The following is a 20,119-nucleotide window of genomic DNA, read 5'->3' on the forward strand; positions in this document are numbered from 1 at the left end:
ACTCAGCACAGGCACCTAGGAGATGTTGCAGGGTGCACCACTGTGATGAGTCACCAGCCATATTGGGTTGGCAGTCACCACCGAGGCAGGTTGTGGCATTGTGAGGCTGTCACAAAGTCCTTGGGTCAGGAACGGTGATAGCCCTTTAGGTGCAGAAGCACATGCTCAGTACGTGTGCCCAGTGCAACATCCATTGTGGTGGCCCCTAAACTGGCCAAGTTGAAATCGTTCCCCGATCTTCCGAGTAGCCAGCCATTCCTCCCGGCTTGTGTGCAGCAGGAGTGGGGGTGTGTGCAGGTCTCCCTACCAAGCGAGCCTGGCTGCTCCTAAATTGCCCCACCTTGGGAGCAGCAATCCTAGTAGCTCCGGCATTTTGGGGTAGTTCCTCCCTTTCATACTTCAGTCGTCTCTGAGGCCTCACGTACGTTCCCCGCATCCCCTTCTCCTTGTGGAGCCAGCCCCCCCGGTCTGGGAAGTGGTCTGAGCGAGCCTTATTAATGGCCTTGTTTATTAATCCCGTGGCACAGTATGCTTTCTTCTTTTTTTTTTTTTTTTTCTTTTTGCTACTACAGGGCATGCATTTTAAAAAGTATAATTATAAAATTGAAGCTTGTTCAAAATACTGCATATTGTATGATTTCATTTATAGAAAATGTCCAGAATAGGTAAATCCATAGAGACAGCAGATTCGTGGTTACCAGGGGCTGAGGGAGACACGATAGGCTTGGCGGGGGGATGACTGCTAATGGGAATGAGGTTTTCTGGGGGAGATGATGAAATGTTCTGGAATTTCATAGTGGTGATCATTGCACAACCTTGAGAATGTACTGAAAACCACTCCATTGCACACTTTAAAACGGTGAATTTTATAGTGTGTTTTTTATATCTCACACACATTAAAAAATTGATACTTGTTCACAGTAGAGCCATTTAAATGGAAATAAAAGAAATTTAAATTACCTGTAATTCCAGATGACTAGTAGTAACATTTTGATGATGATGATGATGGTGTGTGTGTGTGTGTGTGTGTGTGGCAGTTTTGTTATTATTGTTTCCATGTTTTGTTTATTTTGGAGGAAAGGCGGTATTCTTAGCTCTTTTACCGGTTAGGAGAAACCCTATTGGGTTCTGCTGAAAACACTGAGCCCTGTTTTTACTTGTACCCATCCTACAAGGTCACATACTTCCTGTCACACTTTGCTTATCAACTTTAGAAGGCTACAGTATCTGGAGTGAGCCCAAACTATGTAGTATAGGGAGACGACACTTTAAAATTTCAAGATATAAATGGTGTCTTAGTTTCTCAGATTAGCAATAACAACCTAGTTTTGTTGAAACGTAAAGTGTCAGTTCTAAGGGTCTCGTGATTGGACATGCTGAGTTTATTAACCGCATTTGACTGGCAGAGGAAGTGAAATTTCCACGCGTGAAAATGCCTCCATTTCTGAATTAGAAACTGACTTGGGAAGAGCCAGGACTCTTTTCCACAGGGAAATTGGGCTAGTGAAGCTTATTTTTCTTTGGGGTATGTATTTATTTGAGTGTTTCACACCATTTGTCAATTTCTAAGCAGTTAATAATTTTTATGTCTCTTTTCGATGTGTGTATATAGCGCAAGTATGTTTGATTTCATGTGGTCTCTCTACATTTAAACAGTGCTGAGTGATGGTGTGTGTAATGTGCTGATTTAAAATTTCAAATCCAAACTGAAATCTTTAATACTTCAGCAGAAATCCATGGACCGCCTTGCATAGCGGACGCCAGCCTCTGTTCTGTAGCAGAAGGTGCTTCTGTCTAGGTTTCCATGATGGAACCACTCGTCCTCCCCCAGGGATGCAGCACCGGCTGGCCCCATGTGGTTTATCTACTGTTGAGGAAGAGTAAAATACATGCAACTGTTAACCTGGGGAAGAATGGTAGGATTGCTGTGGGAGAGGTGTGTGGTTTACAGGGAGACTTAGAGAACAGAAACGTTTCTTCTGAATGGTTGCTCATGGACATTTTATGAAAGATGGCTCAGGGCTTGGCTTTTGGGGGTGGGTAAATTTGAACTAGAAATGATAAGAAGAATGGAAGTGAAAAGCCGCAGCACCCATTTATGTCCTTTACATTGTGGGGTGAGTACTTGGCTGCTGCCACTGGGTCTGGGGATGGGGAGGGCAATGAGTTGCTTAAGAAATCCTCCAACTCTGAATTTATTACCCAATTACCAGGACCTCCATCTGGAGGGCAGCCTGCGGCATCTGGCTACAGAAATGTTTGATTTTGCCAGCCAGTGCTTTGGTTTCTTTCTCTCCCTCTCCCTCCTGCTCTCTGTCCCTCTCTGAATGAAGCCCAGGCTCCACTGACTTACTTCCATACCTGGTTTGCAAAGCCCCCACATTTGCTATTCTTGGGATAAGCTTCAAAGTCACTTTTACTGTTACGTCATATCTTTATATCACTATAAAATCCCTCTAGAGGTTACCATAATGTCTTATCCCTCTGTGTTTTCTACAAGTACTGCGTAGTTTTGCTAAAATATCATTGTCTTTGCAAAAAATTAAAGGCTCCTGAAAGGAAAACTTGTTTAATACCTATCCTGGTTTCTTTTTCCCAGGTGAAGTGGAGGTTCTGGATCCGAATGACCCTTTAGGACCCCTTGATGGGCAGGACGGCCCGATTCCAACTCTGAAAGGTGAGCTGGGACATGCGGGTGCTCTCTCTGTTCTTGGAACGCCCTGTGCTGAGGCTCATCTTGCCCTGCTATTGCCTGAAGGAAGGCGCTGGGGGTCCTCTGGCCCCTTGCTGCCCCCTGGTGGTGGGCATGGTGGACTGCCACCTTGATTCCTGTGTTTCTTGACTTGGAGGGCATTGAGGGCCTGTTGGGGCCACAGGTGGGAGGTGACATGCAGGGAGGTGTGGGTGGACAGATGGCAGCCTGGCAGATGGGGAAGGGGCCTGAGCAGAGCCTTAGGAGCTGGATTCCTGTTGCCTGTGACTCCAGAGGTGTGTGTACGTCTCAGTGGGCAGGCGGCCCTCCTCCTCTCAGCCACCTGGAATTCTGCCTTGTGGCTTCAGCTCTTCCCCTGGGTCTGTGGTCAGAGCCATGCTCGCTTGGCACACCTCACTGGAACGTACCATAGATTTGTAGGGTGGATAGAACAAGTTTCCCCCGGATGCAGACCTGTGGCTTGAGGAAGTGATGCATTTGCTAATGCATATAGTGTCACCTCATAGCCGCAGATAGCCTGTCTCAGTCAGCTCGGGCTGCCTTAGCAAGCACCACAGACCGGGCAGCTGAAACAACACACACTTCCTAGTTCTGGAGGCTGGAGGTCCAAGATGAAGGTGCCAGCACGGTTGGGTTCTGGAGAGGACCCTCCTCCTGGCTTGCAGACAGCCGCCGCCTTGCTGTGTCCTCATACGGTGGAGAGAGAGAAGTCTGTTTGATTCTCTTCTCATAAGGACACTAATCCCGTCATGGAGGCCCCGCTGAAACCAGCCCAATAGTCCTATAGGCAGTTCTTTGGGATAAACAGAGAACTTGACCCTGGTCTTAAAGTTTGAAACTTACATTTGTTTTATCTTGAGTTTCTTCTTCAGGAAAAGGATGCCCAGACCTCTCAAAAAAGTATCGAATCATGCTTCTCCAGGCCCTCCATCATGTCTGCTTCTGTACCCCTCCCTAGTTCCTGTTTTCTCACATTAGTGAGAAATTTTCTTCTCTGGTGTATAAACCCCAAATTTTAGTCCATCGGGGAGATGGATTTCAGACTGAGTTCTCATCTCCTTGACTGCAGCACCTGATTAAAGCCGATTAAAGCCCCTTTCCTTGGCACTGCTTGTTGTTTCAGTGATTGGCTTTCTGTGTGGGGAGCAGGAGGACCTAGACCGAATCCCAGTGTTTTCGTAACACCCGCCTCATGACCTCATCTAATCCTAATTACCTTCCAAAGGCCTCACCTGCAAATATCATCACATTGAGGGTTAGAGCTTCAACTTACAGGTTTGGGGGACACAAGTGCTTAGGCCATAACAATGAACTGCCAGAACAGCCACTTTATTTCTGTGCAGTCTACAGAGTGGCTCTGCACAGCATCCGCATGGAGGTCAGTTGTTTAAAACCAAGAGCAGGTGGAGTTCTGCCCAGCCTGCAGGGTGGCGGTGAGGCTGGTGCCTGGTGCTCGGAGGCTTCCTTAAGAGGATTCCATCCTCTGTAGGATGTTAAATGTAGAAAACACATGCTCTGAAAGCTTGTTTAGCACACTGGCTTTGGGGACCACATTTCCTTAGGAGTAAAAATAGTTTTTGATGGTTAGATTCTCAACTTGTTTCTCAAAAGCCTGGCAACCCACAGTGCAGACAGACCACAGATACTTACTGATTGCCCCCATAGCTGGCTCTGCGTGAGATCCGAGGCCATGGTGTTGGCTGAACTGTGCTCTTTGCTGTGTGGAGTTTACAGGGCTGGGGAGAGTCAAGCCGTCAGGTCATTATGAAATTCTGAATTGTGGCAAGCGACCTGAAGGAAGAGATCAGGTTTGGGGAGGGTAGAAGAGAAACAGGTCTCTTGATTTGGGGACAGATGGTTGTGCTGAGATCTGAAGAGTGGACGCTGGCCAAGTGAAAATGGGAGGGAAGTGTGTGCCAAGCCCACTGGGGGCCCTGGGTCAAGCGGGACTTGGTGTCGTGGTGGTGCCGCAGGGCAGATGCCTGGCTTACGGGCTGGGGCAAGGTGGAGGTCAGAGTCAGCCGGGGCTGAATCCCTGAATCTCAGTAGGGCAGCCGGGAGGCTCTTGAAATTCAAGTCAGTTAGAATAAATAAAATTACGAATTCAGTTCCTTGGCTGTACTAGCTACACTTCAATTTGCAAGAGCCTCCCACAATGGGTAGCACAGATCTAAAATGTACCAGTATCACAGAAAGTTCATGGGGCAGCCCTGGGCTATGCCCTGCACGGCACTTTAGGTCCCGGAATTTGTGTTTCATTGTCAGTTGTTGAGGGCGTCTGGTCTGGGGGGTGGTGCAGTCCGATTCACTCTGTGAAAAAATCACACGGCAGCTGTCAGGCACGGTTCGAGGAGAAGCAGAGGATGCAGCTGAGGGGGTGGGGGCGAGTGACGAGAAGCAGACAGGCCACAGCAACGGCCGAGAATCCAACTGGAGTCATTCCATAGACTCTGATATTTCCTTGGGAAAATGTATTGCAGTCCTTTGTTTCAGAAGCGCTGCAAACCTCTCGCCCAGATGGGGAGCGTGGAGGCTTCCTGGTGGGCCTGGGGCGGGGCTGTGCTGAGGCTCCTGGAGCGGGGGCTGCAGGGGGCCTGAGACTGCTTGTGGGATGGGAGCTGTTCTGTACGTGGAGTGATCATAAGTAACCCTATGAGGTAGAAACAGCTGCATATTCATGATGCACTTAGGAAGATACATTTGCTTATCAAGGTGAAAAAATGACCATCAGATGAAATGTCACAGAAAATTGTATTCCCGGGATGCTGCAAGCTCCAGCATTGATAAGTCCAATTCAGTGTCCTAAGGTGGGATTCTCTCACTTCCCTTTCTGGAAGTGGAGCAACTTCTCAAGCTTAGAATCGAATACTTTCTACTGTGCTTTTTGTTTGTTGGGATTTGATAGCCTCTTGACTTCTTTTGTTGTTGTTAACCCACAAGCGATTGGGTTAAAAACCATGTGTGTTCACTGCGTTCCCATGACCAAAAGGAGTTGATTGATTACAGAGTTTGGAAGTTTGCCTTGGACCTCTGAGAGCACAGAAACGCTGACGCTGAAGGTGGCCCGTCAAGTGGGCACATCTGTACATACATGCATGTTTATGAAAGGGTAGTACAAAAAGAGAGCGAAGAACCACAGACGACCAGGCTGTGTTTCTTTGCAGTAGCGGGATAGTGCAGTGTAGTGCCGCAGTTCTGAGCCTGGGTTTGCAGGAGGAAGGGCCTGGTTAGATGGTGGCTTCACCCTTCCCCTGGGGCCAGGGCCTTGGGCATGGCAGTTTCAAGATGGGAGTACCCCCAGCGTAGGCGGGATGAAAGGACTTGCTCAGCTCGCTGCAGGCACCCAGAAGCAGTAACTGATGCTGGCGCCATTTGTTAGCATCACAATCATGATGATTTGTGGATTCATCAGCACCCTTAGTGGGACAGGATCCATAGTGAACTGCCCGCCCCCGCCAAAGTCTCAGGGTGGGGGCCCCAATCTTTCCCCTGCTCGTTAATTATCTGGTTCTGTAACGTGATTTTACTTCCTTTTGAGTTCTTGCTCTTGCACAAATGGAGACTGACTCCACCCGTCCTTCTACTCCTGGCCCGTTCCTTATATCATTTAGTGATAGAAGGAGTCGACCTGGCAAAGCCAGACTCATTCGTCCTGCACATTTTTGCTCAGAGCTTCTGGGAATGTCACGCTTGGCCACATTTGGCCTAATCACATGTATAATCATAGCTGAATGTACTATATTAGCTATTTATTTAACCCAATCATCAGTCATGATGTATGAACATCTGCAAAATCACTGGCAGGTGACATTGGCCTGTGGACCAGTTCATCAGTGATAAGACAGCTTTACCTTTGGCCAAGCAAAAGCGAATCCAAGAATTAGCTGGAAAAAGTGTTTTTGTTCAGATGTCCTAGGTCAGTATTTGGGATGAAGCTTATATTTGATAGATGGTATCGAGAAAGAGAGAGAGAGAGAGAAGTTCCCAGAGCAAAAAGCCTATATAGAGAAAGTGAACACCAAGGATGTTGTGATTTACAGATGAAAAGTTTGCCTTCAGTTTTCATATGCCAAAGTACTGTCATTGTTTAAGACTGCAGGCGACTGTAGGACTCGGTTATAACCAGGTTAACATGTGAGTGGATATTTAACAGAGCTTTGTCTTCCCTTGTTACCTTAGACGTCCAGTAGACATATATACATACATGTTTTAGAATTATCATTCTATTACTTACAGAGGCTTCTATCTGACCTAGAAACCACATGCTTTTTTGTTCCACGGCTGTGTTTTAAGTGCACATGGAATACAGCTTGTGTTTTGTAGGATCAGTACTTTGGAATGTTTGTGGGAAGTGGATAATTTCTGAAGTTCGGGGCGGGGTGGTGTGGGCTCGCCTGTCTGCTGGCCTCCTGTTCTGGCTCCGTCAAAATAGACCCGGCGAGCTGTGTCTCTCTCTTTGGAGAAGAGCTGCTCCTTGTCCACACTGCAGCCAGCAGGGGAATTCCTGACTTTGCCCATGTAAGGATGTGTTGCAATTATAGGTGATCTCAAGTGGATTCTAAATAACAGGGTAGTGAAACCAGTGCCTTGGTTACTAGGCTGTTCCCTGCTATTTGTGACATGTCAGGCTGTGGTGCTGAACTAAAATTTACTTGGAAAGAGAAAACAAAGCAGTCAGCAGAACTCCCTGAGCTGACACGGAGACCGTGCCTGTTGGTCTCTGTTTACCAAGCATCAGTTTCCTAGTTCATGTAAGTCTTATCGACTGAATCATTGTGTGTGTTTCTGGTTTATTCTGGAACTCCTGGCGTGCGTGCCTGTGTGTATGTATGATGGTTTGATAGGTTTAACATAGAGTGAGGGTCTCAGGCTAACCGGGTGGAAAATGAAAATAGGATCATCACTGCAAACATAGTCAACATTCAATCTGTGAGGTCTGTGATTCGCAGCTCGGGCTCAGCATCAGGGTGCGCCATGCGACTCTCCCAGCTGTGTCTCCTCTGGCCAGGCACCCCATGGAAAGTTACTTTTGAGGCTCCAATTTCTGAATGTACAGAATGGGCACGATGAACGTTAGTTGTTCTGAGCGTGCGCAGAGACGGCAGTTGTGCGTCAGCTGCTGGGTGCACGCCTGGCTCCAGGAGGCAATAACGTTGTTGTGCCTGGGCTTGTTGTTGCCTTAGAATAGGGAAGACACTTCCTGGAGTGGGTGTGCTCCAAACGCCCGGACTAGAATGTGAGAGGCACCCTGCCCCACCCATACCAAGTGAGCCGGGGTGGGCCCCGTGCTGTCCGCCAGCAGGCAAGCCAGGGTAAAGAGTACGAGGACTGTCCTCCTGCCCGGTGATTGTCGCCTGTCCTCAGAACTCTGCTAATCCTGAGAACATCAAGATTGAACACAGAGGTGGCGCTGAGGTTTACCAGATACCCACAAGGGGCACTCGAGTGCAAATAAGGATGCACAGGGCTGTGTGGTGCAGTCCCCAGGGCCACCATGCGGGCATCGCTCTGCAGCAGACTGCTCTGTTATTCCTCAATAATTTCCCTGCAAAGGAGAAAGGACAGGGTCTAGACACATAGAACAATGAAGAGAAAATCATGTGAACAGTACAGTGCAGCAGAAATGCACAGGGAACTGATGGTGGTCTGGATGTCCAAGGCGTTACTCGGATGGGCACGGGGGGTTTCTGGGAGGATGTGGCCCCTGAACTGAGGCTTCTTGCCTTCAGCATGTGTTTACCGAAGCCCACCGCATGCTGGGCGCTCAGGAGTCTCTCAGAACGTCTCAGTATGAGGCGCCGTGGTCTCCGCCTCCCCTGGGCTCACTGAGTATCCTCCTAAGCGGGAGAGGCAAGCCTGGGAACCACAGGAGGACCTCAGATCATGAAGGTGCTGGAGGAAGGCAGGACCGGGACGAGAGTGAGCGGTGCTGGCTGTCGCTGATAGGGTGGTCAGGAGGCTGAGCCCCACAGAGTAGGGGCAATGGCTGGCAAAGGCCCCACAGCTCAGGATGCTCCAGGCAGGAGGTGGGCATGGGAGAGAAAGGGAACATGGGGTCCCACTCAGAGCAGCAAGGCTATGACACCCAGTCTCACAGTGGGCGCCCAGGGTCAGACTCGGGTTTCATTCTGGCCACTTTGGTTGTTATGTAGCCAAGGGCAGGAGTGGGGGATGGAGTCCCACATGGCCTCCGTGCTCAGGGAACCCCAGTGCAGCTCTGAAGGTGCTGATATACTTAAGGGGTACAGGCAGGGAGAGGACCAGGCCGCCACCAAGGAGGCCAGGGCGGGCTCCATGCTCTCATCCTGGGGCATCTCAGCCCTGTGGGTGTTGGCTGGAGCTAGAGACTCATTTTACAGGGCACGGGAGGCTTGCACTGAGCCCAGTGTCCACATCCATGTCCACCCTGGGCTGAGGATTGCTGGGGGTACATTTTGTATGGCACAGAGAGAAGCTCCAAGCTCCAGGGTGACATGGGGAGGGAGCAGCTGCTGAGCACTAGGACTTGGTGGAGGGAAACCTCCAGGCAGGTCATTCTTAGGTTCCAGGTCAGCAGCCAGTTCAGCCCCCGCCAGTCTTCTCTGCCCCCGCCCGGCCCACAGCCACACAATCCCAAGCAAACCTTTCCCTAAGACGTTTTCTAACATCCATTGGACAAAACAAATGAGATTTCCAGGTTCTGAGCCTTGCACCACTCTGGAGGCTGAAGGCCATGTTCAAGGTGCCTTCGATCCAAGTAGGGGACCCTTTGTCCTCCTATTGGCTGTGAGTCTGCAATGCCCATTGTGTTGTCTGGATCTGGAGCCACTGAATGGTCTTGGAAGAAAACTCAACCCCACAAATAGATTTCAAAGTGCACCGTTGGTTGTTCAGCGCAGAGTTTGGGCCGGGCATCTGAGACTGTCTAGACTGTCTGTAGACCCACAGCAGCTTCTTGCCATCGGTGAGGCTGATTCCTGCCTCCGAGCCTTCCCTGCAGTCCTCCATCAGCCCCTCTCTTTTCCCAGGGGTAGAGTTCTGATAGCCTGCGCCCAGCGGGGTGGCATCCCTATGGTGGGCGGCCGTTTCCCTCGTCTGACTGGTATTGTCAGTGGCTGTTGTTCTTCTTCCTTCGGGTGACACACATGGACAGCAGTGATTCTTCCTGAGCTCGCTGGGTTTGAGACCGTACTGCAAAGGACTGTGCCACCACCTGTCTGTCTCTGTCTGTCCCCAGGGTGTGCACACACAGGTGTCTCTGTCTCTTTGGGTGGGTGTGGATGTCACTTGTGTGTAGGTCTTAGTTTTAGTTGCTTGGACTGTCTCCTTCCGTCTGCAGCCGTTCTTCTTTCTTCTTCAATTCCTCTACCCTTGCAAAGGATAGGTCTTTTGTCATAGCAAAGGATCTCAAGACAAGATGCCTTAAGACATCAGAATGTTTTCTCTCAGCTCTGGAGGCCAGAAGTCTGAAATCAAGGTTTGTTGGCAGAGTAGGTGCCTTCTGAGGGCTCTGGGGACAGTCTGTGCCATGCTTGTGTCTGAGCTCCAGGCATCGCTGGCAACCCCTGATGCCTCTGGTGCTCTGTGGTTGTGGCAGCGTCCCTCCATCTCTGCTCTTTCTTCCCTCTAGGTCTGTGTCTGAAATTCCCTGTTCCTATAAGGAAATAGGGATTAGGGCCCTCTCTAATCAAGTAGGACTCCTCTTAACTTCGTTACATCTACAGTGACCCTATTTCCCAGTAAAGTGGCACTCAAGGGTTGCGGGGGTGAGGACTTCGGCATGACTGGCTGGGGGACACAGGTCAGCCCACCATAGTCTCGGTTTGTCCAAAGGTACAAACACTCTTAGGTGCTTTTCTTCATCTCGCAAGTCCCCATGCTTCTTGTTTTCCTCGTTTTCTCTGACTCCCATCCTTCTGACGCTGCCCCTGGTTTTCTGCAGCTGGCTGCATGCACCGCTCAGCAGCTCAGTGGTAAAGCCTGAGGAGAGTGGCCGCTGTTCCACGCCCGCAACGGATTTATTAACCTGAAAATATTTTCCCTCGGGAGGAACAGCTTTACGTCCTTCCTGCAGCTTTCAGGATTTCCATTCCACGTGCCCTTCCAGGAAATTTGTTTTATTTCTCACTAATCCAAGCTCCACAACCTCATGATCTCTAATACACAAAGTTTTCTTGATCTTCCCGGACTGATCCGTGTGACCCGGTAAAAGCAGATCCTCAAACGCCTGAGTAATTTGACCAAGTTGGTGAATACTTGGATGATCACCTGGGATTTAAAAATCATAAGTCAGCTGGGCACGGTGGCTCACGCCTGTAATCCCAGCACTTTGGGGAGGCCGAGGTGAGTGGATCACGAGATCAGGAGATCAAGACCATCCTGGCCAACATGGTGAAACCCCGTCTCTATTAAAAGTACAAAACTTAGCCATGCATGGTGGCGCGTGCCTGTAATCCCAGCTACTTGGGAGGCTGAGGCAGGAGAATCATTTGAACTAGGGAGTCGGAGGTTGCATTGAGCTGAGATCACGCCACTGTACTCCAGCCTGGCGACAGAGTGAGACTCCGCCTCAAAAAAAAAAAAAAAAAAAAAAAAATCGTAAGTCTTTGATGTGACTGTGACTGCAGCAGAGCCGTGTTCCCTGGTGATGAGATTCCTTTGTTACTTTGCCTTTGGGTTGTTCTAATGCTTGGACTCAGCTCCCTGTTCAGAGATTTGCAGTGCACAGAGAGCTGGCCTGGGCACGGGGAAGATGGGCGTGTACCATCAGTTGCTAAAGTCGTGCCACTGTTGAGTTAGAAAGGGGAGTTAGTTAAAAGGGAAGACTTCTGTTCTGTGTAACGCCATGCAGTGTGAGTGCTGCCCAAATCCAAGTGAGCCAAAACCTCGGTCGGCCATGCCTGGCTCCTTTTGGCCTGGCAAATTGTTTCTGGAGAGGTTTGGGGCAGCTACAAAGGCATGTTTTTGTGAGTTGGAGGAGAGCTTAGAAAATGGTTAGTTCAAACCCCGTATTTTGCACATAAGGGAAATGAAGCCAAGAGAGGCTAAATGACTGGCTATAAATTAAACACCAAGGGAGAAAGGAATATTGTGCTTAATCTCTAGAGAGCTTTCTCTCCCGCTTTCATGTTTGGCCCCTAGAGAATCGATGACGTTGAAAATGGTGGACCAGACTCATTTGGCAGCCCTCCCACGTAAATTACATATGAGTGCTCAATAAAATGCTAGTAAAAGATGCAAATGCTTATATGAACGTGCAAGGGAGATGGAGAAACGCCCAGGAGCCAGGAATGGAAGGGAAGCAGGATTATAAGTGACAGCTCTGGGCTGCCGCAGAAGAAGCCACTTGAGGTAGCCCCCACTACGTTTGCAGCCTTGGAGAACAGCCCGGTTCTCGTAGGTCCTCAAGAAGAGTTTATCTGACACCAAGGGTCGAATTCTGAAGGCATCATGGAGTTGTGACACGAGCTCACCAACAGTGAAAAGTGGTGTCACCGCATGGCCATGGCACACATGTGGACATGTCTGTGAGCCACAGAGCAGAGAGAACACCAAAACGTGGACACACCAAATCCACCAGGGCTGTAATGTCAGAGCAGGCTCTGGAACATAAATGCTACACTCGAGAATATGCAGGGAGAGGGAAATCCTGATGGAGAGTAAATGAAAGAAGTAACCTAAAGTTACTGATGTCACTTGGAATTTGATGTATTAAGTTTCCTCTAATCAGGAGAAATGAGGGGTTAGGAGAAAAATCTAGCTTGGTTTAGGAAAATAAAGGAACGTACATTTCTTGCACCATAATGTAAGGCCTATGAAATATCATCCCTGCTGTAGAAACGATTCTGCTAGGTCTGGTTTCATCAAGAGCCTTGGGTTTCCACACCAAGCCAGGAGGGAACCCATGGGCTCCACAGAACTGAAGCTTTGTTGACAAGCTTCCTTGTGAAGCTCAGAGACCTGCGCGCTAGAGTCCTGGAGAAGAGGGATGAGCACCTTGCCTCGGGGTCAGCCCCCGGAGGTGACATGAGAGATCGCCTCCACCCTGGCTCCAGATGGGAAACACAGAAGGCTCTCCCATGAGAAATCAACTGGGACAGGCACCTCTGGAAGCCAAATTTACATTACCAGAATGCTGTAGGACATTCCAAGCCAAAAAGTGAAGATAAAACTTGGCACTGCCTGTCAAGCGAACCCGGTCCTCAAGGGATTCCCTCAGAAAAACCAGCCTTACAATAAAAAAATTACACAGCACACTTGGCGAAGCCCAGGATGAGTGGCAAGCTAGTAAACAAGCTAGTAGGATTAAAGATAAAGGAGGAAACAGAAACCACATAGAAGAAAAGCAGTGGTGGATTTGAAAAGGAACCAAACAGACCTTCTAGAAAAGAAAAATATAGTCCATGAAATGAGAAACTTGATGGATATGTTACAGGGTAGATGCACATAGCTAAAGACAAAAAGGTTAAGGAGTATTAAAAATAGGTACAGAGAGAGCACAGTGGAATTATCATATGAGGAAAACCAGCATATATCTAGAAGGATATTTAATATTTTATGAAATACTGATAGAGGTTTTATAGACTTGACAGAAAGCACAAATCTTCAGATTTGAGGAAGGGCACTGAGACCTGAGGAGGATGGAATAAAAATAAATTTACTATTAATGATAGACAATCTGGAATGGCAAAGACAAAGGAAAAATATTGAAAATAGCCTAAGAAAGGGAAAGTTCAGAATACTTACAAAGGAACAAGAACTGCAGGACTTTCAACAATCACCATAAAAGCCAGAGGACAGCAGTGCCTCAAATTCTATACCCAGCTAAACTGTCATTCAAGTGTGAAAGTCATGGATATTTTTAGACCAAGACTAAGAGTGTTTCTAGCCTTAGTCCTTTACCCAAAGAATGAATGTTATTCAGGATGAGCTCAATTGAACCTAAGAGGAAGGAGTGAGGCGCAAGAAGTGTTGGTGAGGAAAGAAGTTGGTGAGCAAGTTGGTAGATCTCAAAATACTTGTGACAGTAAAAATAACAATAATTGGAGGCTTAAAATCAGAGTGTATCTAAGCACTAGGAAGCAGTTCAACATCTCTCTCTCTCTCTCTCTGTGTGTGTGTGAGAGAGTGTGTGTGTGTGTAGCTCATAGCATTTAAAGCCTTTTGTAATTGGGGGACTTTGCTAAATTAGGTATGCCTATAAAAAGTAGTTAAGCTAGCCACTTATATATAACTTTCAAATAAGCAGAGGGGGAAAATGGAGAATTTAAAAATCCAATAGAAGATAGGAAAGAAAAAACAAAAGGCAATGGAAACATTAAAAATAAAACTTGTCAGTTAAAAACGTAGACTCAAAATGTAAAATTATATGCCACTTATAAGAGTTATGTCTAATACAGAATCATAAAAATGATGAAGATATTAAAAAGATAAAAGTAGGGCTATGTTAACCAAAGGTTCCCTGAGGATGGCTATAATAATAGCAGATAAAACAATCTTTTAGACAGAATTGTTGCGTAGTGATATATGGACCAAATGATGTAATAAAACTGAAGTTGGGAATGCATTCAGCCCCATCATTTCCCATATCATCAACTCAACTTGACAGAATTACTAAAAGCTATTTGACAAATGCAAAGTCTTTGAGTCTAGTAGATAAACATACTAAAAATATGAACAACAAAATCAACAAGCTTGATCAAATGGGCACTTAAAAATAAAACTCTGCCACGAACGTAGACTAAGCACGTTCTTACTAAGCATCTGTGGACCATCTCCAGGAAGCTGACTGCGGAGCATATCTCAGTGGCTTCAAAGAATTGTCACCACACAGACCATGTTCTGTGACCACAGTGCAATTAAAGCACACTTTAAATAACTCATAGCTAAAAGAAAAATGTCATAAGATATATTACACAATATTTGGGTCTGACTAATGTTGTGAAGATTAATTTATTGGATGGCTAAAGAAGAGTGGAAGGAAAATTTTACACTTATTGCGTACATAGAAAAGGAAAAAGATAGAAAATGAATTAACTACAGAAGTTGGAAAAAGCATCAGAATAGATAGATGAACAGACAATTACAGAAGGGGCACCCCAATGACAAGAAATATTCCAAAGGTTGTGGAAGCTCACGAGGAATTCATAAGATGCGAACTAAAACAATAGCGCAGAACTATTTTATGTCCATCAGATTGGCAAATATTTTAAAGCCCTCAAACACCAAATTCCAGCACAGCTGTACGGAAGCACTTTAATTCAGATACTGTTAGTGAAATGCAAATTATTTCAAGCACTTTTGAGACTCAGATCAATAAAAGATTTCAAGACTCTATGACCCCACATCCAGGTAGATACTTTTTTACCCCTTCCAACTTTTATTTTAGGTTCAGGGGTACATGTAGAGGTTTGTGACATGGGTAAATTGTGTGTCATAGGGGTTTGGTGTACAGATTATTTTGTCACCCTGGTAATGAGCATAGTACTCAATAGGTAGTTTTTTAGTCCTCACCCTCCTCCTACCTTCAGTCCTCCAGGAGACCCTGGTGTCTGTTGTTCCCTTCTTTATGTCCATGTGTACTCAATGTTTTACTCCCACTTATTAGTAAGAACATGAGGTATTTGGGGTTTTGTTCCTGTGTTATTGTGCTTAGGGTAATGGTCTCCAGCTGCATCTGTGTTGCTGCAAAGGATATAATTTTTCTTAATGGCTGCATTGTATTCCATGGTGTATAGGTACCACATTTTCTTTATCCAGTCAGGTATGTACTTTTGAGAGACTCTTGTATATGCACAGGACAAGATATCTATATAGGTGGTCATTAAATATTGTAATAGCAATAATGTAGAAACAGCTTACTCTCATTCAACTGGGAAATGGATAAGGAAATTGTGGTTTGTTTGTATAATGGACCATTCTATTACACAGTAATTAAAATAAATGGAGCACATCAACCAACATAGATGGATGAAATAAAGCAACTAACAAATATGACCTTTCAGGAAAAATTTCTGAAAACATAAAATAATATAAATATGCATTGGAATGATGCATACAAGTTCTCTGGAGAAGAAGAAACAAGAGTAGGTTTTGGTTGCATTCTAGAATTTTTTTTAAGTGTTCAAAGTAAAATACGGGAAAATTAATGTCAAATCTTGATACGTTTTGTTCACGGTTATCGTTTGATAGCTGTGTTTTTCTGTACGTTTGCAGCATTTTAGCATTTAACCTTTTTAAATCAAAAAGAATACTGAAAAAACAGGCAAAAAGATATGGGAGATATGAATTTTGAAAGCAAAAAGGTTATTTGTTGTTTGAAGAAGATGTTATCTATGTAGAAAATCCAAGGCAATCAACTCAGAAACCGTTATAACTAAGATAGCTGACTAAAGTGGCAAGATCTTTAAAAACTTGCAGATGGGATTAATTTAATGATTTTGAGATGAGAGGATCATTCTGGCTTATCTGGGTAGGCCCAGTGTAACCACAGAGGTCCTTAGGAAACCGGGGCTGCAAGACTGGATTCAGCAGTAGATGTGGCAATGGAAGCAGAGGTTGGAGTGATGCAGTGGGGAGCCACTGGCCAAGGAAAGGGGGGGCCCCTACTGTTACTGAAACACCAGGGTTTGGTCTAGGTCGTGCTGCTCATCACGTGGAAAGCTGATCACTGAGACAAAAATTATTGCCAGGAAAGAAGGCTTTAATCCGGTGATGCAGCTGAGGAGATGAGGTCTGCCTCAAATTCATCTCCCTAACTGACTGAAATGAGGGCTTTATATAGCAGGGAAGAAAAGTAGCTATGTATGGGAACACAGGAACATGGAAGGGGTAAGGAAGCCATCATGATGATTGAGGGCCTGGTGTCTTATGGTCTCAATGTGATACGATGATCTTGTGAGTTTCAATTCTTTGATACTTTTTTAAGAGGTCCTTTCCTGAGGAAGGGTCAATTTCTATATTTATCCAAAAGAAATGTCTATGGCAGGGGTCCTCAACCTCCTGGCCATGGACTGGTACTGGGGCGTGGCCTGTTAGGAACTGGGCTACACAGCAGGAGGTGAGCAGGGGGTGAGCCAGTGAAGCTTCATCCGTATTTACAGCCACTCCCCATCAATCACATGACCACCTGAGCTCCACCTCCTGTCAGATCATCAGCAGCATTAGATTCTCACAGGAGCACAAACCCTATTGTGAACTGCACATGTGCGGGGTCTAGGGTGTGCGCTTGTGAGAGTCCATCTTAGGAGCAGCCCGCTCACTCCCCATTCTGGGTGCTTTAAGACCCCGTGTGCCCCCTAGTGTGTGAGCGCGGGATTGCTTCTGTCTGCTCTGGACAAAGCCTTCAGCTCCCCTCAGCACCGTAACTTCTGTTCTGTTTCCAGGACAGTGATTAGCTTGGTTTGGGGGTGTCCATGTTTTGTCACACATCTTCTTTTTATATTTTACTTCTGTGGCTCTGTGCTTAATGATGTGGCAGGCGGGGAGGAGGGACTTCCTGAGCGTGAATTTACATCATTTTGACCAGCCCAGGTTAGATGTAGTGTTGGAAAGAGAAGCACAGTTGATCCTCATCATTTGCAGATTCCGTATTTGTGAGTTCACCTAATACCTAAAGTCTATTTGTAACCCCCAGGTCAATACTCGTGGTGCTTTTGTGGCTTTTCACAGACACACGCCCAAGGCAGTGAAAAATCTGTGTCCCAGCTGGTGTTGAACAAGGCGATGGTCGGCTTCCTGGCTTCTGCTCTCATACTGTGAACATGTGGCCTTTTCTTGGTCTATTTAGTGCCATGTTTCTTGCACAGTTGGGCTTTTTGTTGGTGATTTTACTGTTTATGATGGCCCCCAGGCACAGCGCTGAAGTGGTCTGGTGTTCCTAAGTGCAAAAAGGCTGTGACGTGCCTTATGGAGAAAATAATGTGTGTGAGAGAAGCTTCGTTCAGGCATGAGTTATGAGGCTGTTGGCCATGGGTTCAATGTGAAGGAATCAACAGTACACATTGAATATGGTGTCTTTAAACAGAAACACACATAAACCAAGGTTACGTATTGGTTAATTGATGAACATATTATGACGAGAGGCTCGCAGGAATTTGACTCTGTTTGCCGTAGGAGCAGTGGTTCAGTATTCACTAATTCAGCGTTCCCTGTAGCATTCTAGGAGATAATTACCACAGATAACAAGAACCTATTTTAGTAGGTGACAGAAAATGGAAAACTTCCCTTGGAGGAGTTCCTAACGGAGCCCCCAGGTGTCCCTTCCTTCCAGCCCTCACTGAAGCTTGCTCTTTTGTGACCCCTCTCCTTGGCAGGTTACTTTCTGAATTTTCTGGAGCCAGTAAACAATATCACCATTGTCCAAGGCCAGACGGCAATTCTGCACTGCAAGGTGGCGGGAAACCCACCCCCCAACGTGCGGTGGCTGAAGAACGACGCCCCGGTGGTGCAGGAGCCGCGGCGGATCATCATCCGGAAGACAGAATACGGCTCGCGACTGCGAATCCAGGACCTGGACACGACAGACACTGGCTACTACCAGTGCGTGGCCACCAACGGGATGAAGACCATTACCGCCACCGGCGTCCTGTTTGTGCGGCTGGGTGAGTCGGGCAGTGAAGTTGACGTCGTGTGGGTTAGCAGATACGAAGGTTCCCAGCCACCGAGCAAGAGGTCCGGTTGCTGTTTGAAAGTGAACACAGGAGTCAGCACGCGGGGAGAGCAGTGAAACCATTCCCTAGGGCCTTCCCCGTGTGCCCCAGGGCACAGCTTGACCTGTTACCCATTTACTAGTAATAAAAGAAAATACGGCCAGGTGGTGGCTCATGCCTGTAATCCCAGCAGTGTGGCAGGCCGAGGCGGGTGGATCACGTGAGGTCTGGATTTTGAGACCAGCCTGGCCAACATGGCAAAACCCCCATCTCTACTAAAAATACAGAAATTAGCTGGGCATGGTGGTGGGTGCCTGTAATCCCAGCTACTCAGGAGGCTGAGGCAGGAGAATCGCTTGAACCTGGGAGGTGGAGGTTGCAGTGAGCCGAGATCGCGCCAGTGCACTCCAGCCTGGGTGACAAGAGTGAAACTCTGTCCCAAAAAAAAAGAAAAAAAAGAAAATAGGTGCAGATGGAGTGATTTGTAGACCGGGAGCCCAGAAGACAATCCCAGGCGCACACGGGGAGCCGAGGTGTTATCAGGAAGGCCTTGTGTTAGGAAGTCAGGCGTCCATAGGAGGGTGGCCACGCTGCAGGATAACTGGGCAGGGTCTGAGGCTGGCCTGGATGGGGTGGGGAGAGAGCTGAGCGCGATGACCAGAGATTCTGAACCTCTGTTCTCGTCACACCTGGTGAAGGAATTAAGTGGCAGGAAGGAATGTGTCCCCTTCATCCCAGCCGTGAAAAGCCCCCAGGCAGTGAACGTCCCGGCCCTGCCACCCAAGCCCACGCCATCCGATCACAAGTAGTAAAACAGATTCTGTGTGTAAAGACTAGATGAGAAGAGAGAGAGTAAGGATGGCAAAAACTCCAAAAACAAAGATACCCTCAGTGTCAAAGTGCCCCTTCCCTTGTGTGTGGTTTCCAGCCTTGCTGACGCACGAGCGGAGCCTGAGGCCCGAGGACAGCTGCCCACCAGTGAGCCCGCTGGCTTCGGCCTGTTTGCCACTGGCCTGATTTGAAGAAGGTCGTATTCCAAATCATGGAGTATTAATAACTCGTCTTTTTGTTTCCTCTTTTTAGGTCCAACGCACAGCCCAAATCATAACTTTCAGTAAGTATCTATATCCCCCAAACCATGTTCTGCTGCTCTGAGGGTTTTTGTTATGTAAGAATCTGGGTTTTAAATCCTGCCAGCTCATGTCTTTGCCGAATTTGCTAGAAGTTGGCTGGGTTTCATACAGGGATGGCCACGTGCTTGCTTAGGGTTGGGAAACGTTTACATTTTCCATGTTTCTTGTACAGAAAAAATGTCAGACAACCAAAAATGGTTAATTTCTTTCTGTGATCATGACTTTGCACAGGGCTACTGAGAGGAGTATAAATATACAGGCCAGGTTGCCTGGGCACCAGGAAGGGTCCCGGCTCATTAGTATGTTTGGAAACAGGGACATAATTCACTCTGAAATCCCAGCACCACCAGCTGCAGTTAATGAATGTGTGCCCCTGAGCCTTGGGCCACCCTGTGACAGTGGGTGGGGGTCTCAACCCCACCTTGCAGATGAGGAGACCGAGGCTCACAGCCAGGCTTACACTCCTTCGAGAGCTGCTGGCAGCAGTGGCTTTGAACTCAGGCCTCTGGTTTCCCAGCATGAGGTTGTCCACTGTGGCCAGGCTGTCTTGGGAGTGTCCCCTCTGAACTGCCCATGTTCTCCCATCGTGTACACAGAGGAGTGCTCATTCGTTGCCTGTGTTTGAGCTGAGCAGTGACTGTCCA

The 20,119-nt window shown here is 47.3% G+C and overlaps 1 protein-coding gene across 5 annotated transcripts in view; it reads left to right on the forward strand.

Moving 5' to 3' along the window:
• Positions 1-20,119, forward strand: part of ROR2 (receptor tyrosine kinase like orphan receptor 2) — a 225,830-nt gene that overhangs the window by 172,399 nt on the left and 33,312 nt on the right. For 3 of the 5 annotated variants that reach the window (XR_005240487.2, XM_007969731.3, XM_073021449.1), the window contains exons 2-4: positions 2,600-2,677; positions 18,007-18,294; positions 19,426-19,456. Coding sequence is in view for 3 of the 5 variants with exons in the window: in XM_007969731.3 (XP_007967922.2) it covers positions 2,600-2,677; positions 18,007-18,294; positions 19,426-19,456 (397 nt within the window). In the remaining 2 variants the exon portion in view is untranslated. Of the gene's footprint in view, positions 1-1,753; positions 1,917-2,599; positions 2,678-18,006; positions 18,295-19,425; positions 19,457-20,119 lie in introns of those variants that run through there. The other 2 variants (XR_005240486.2, XM_037998615.2) reach the window with 2 other exon arrangements.

Source organism: Chlorocebus sabaeus, chromosome 12 (genome assembly GCF_047675955.1).
Source record: "Chlorocebus sabaeus isolate Y175 chromosome 12, mChlSab1.0.hap1, whole genome shotgun sequence".
Classification (NCBI taxonomy): domain Eukaryota; kingdom Metazoa; phylum Chordata; class Mammalia; order Primates; family Cercopithecidae; genus Chlorocebus; species Chlorocebus sabaeus.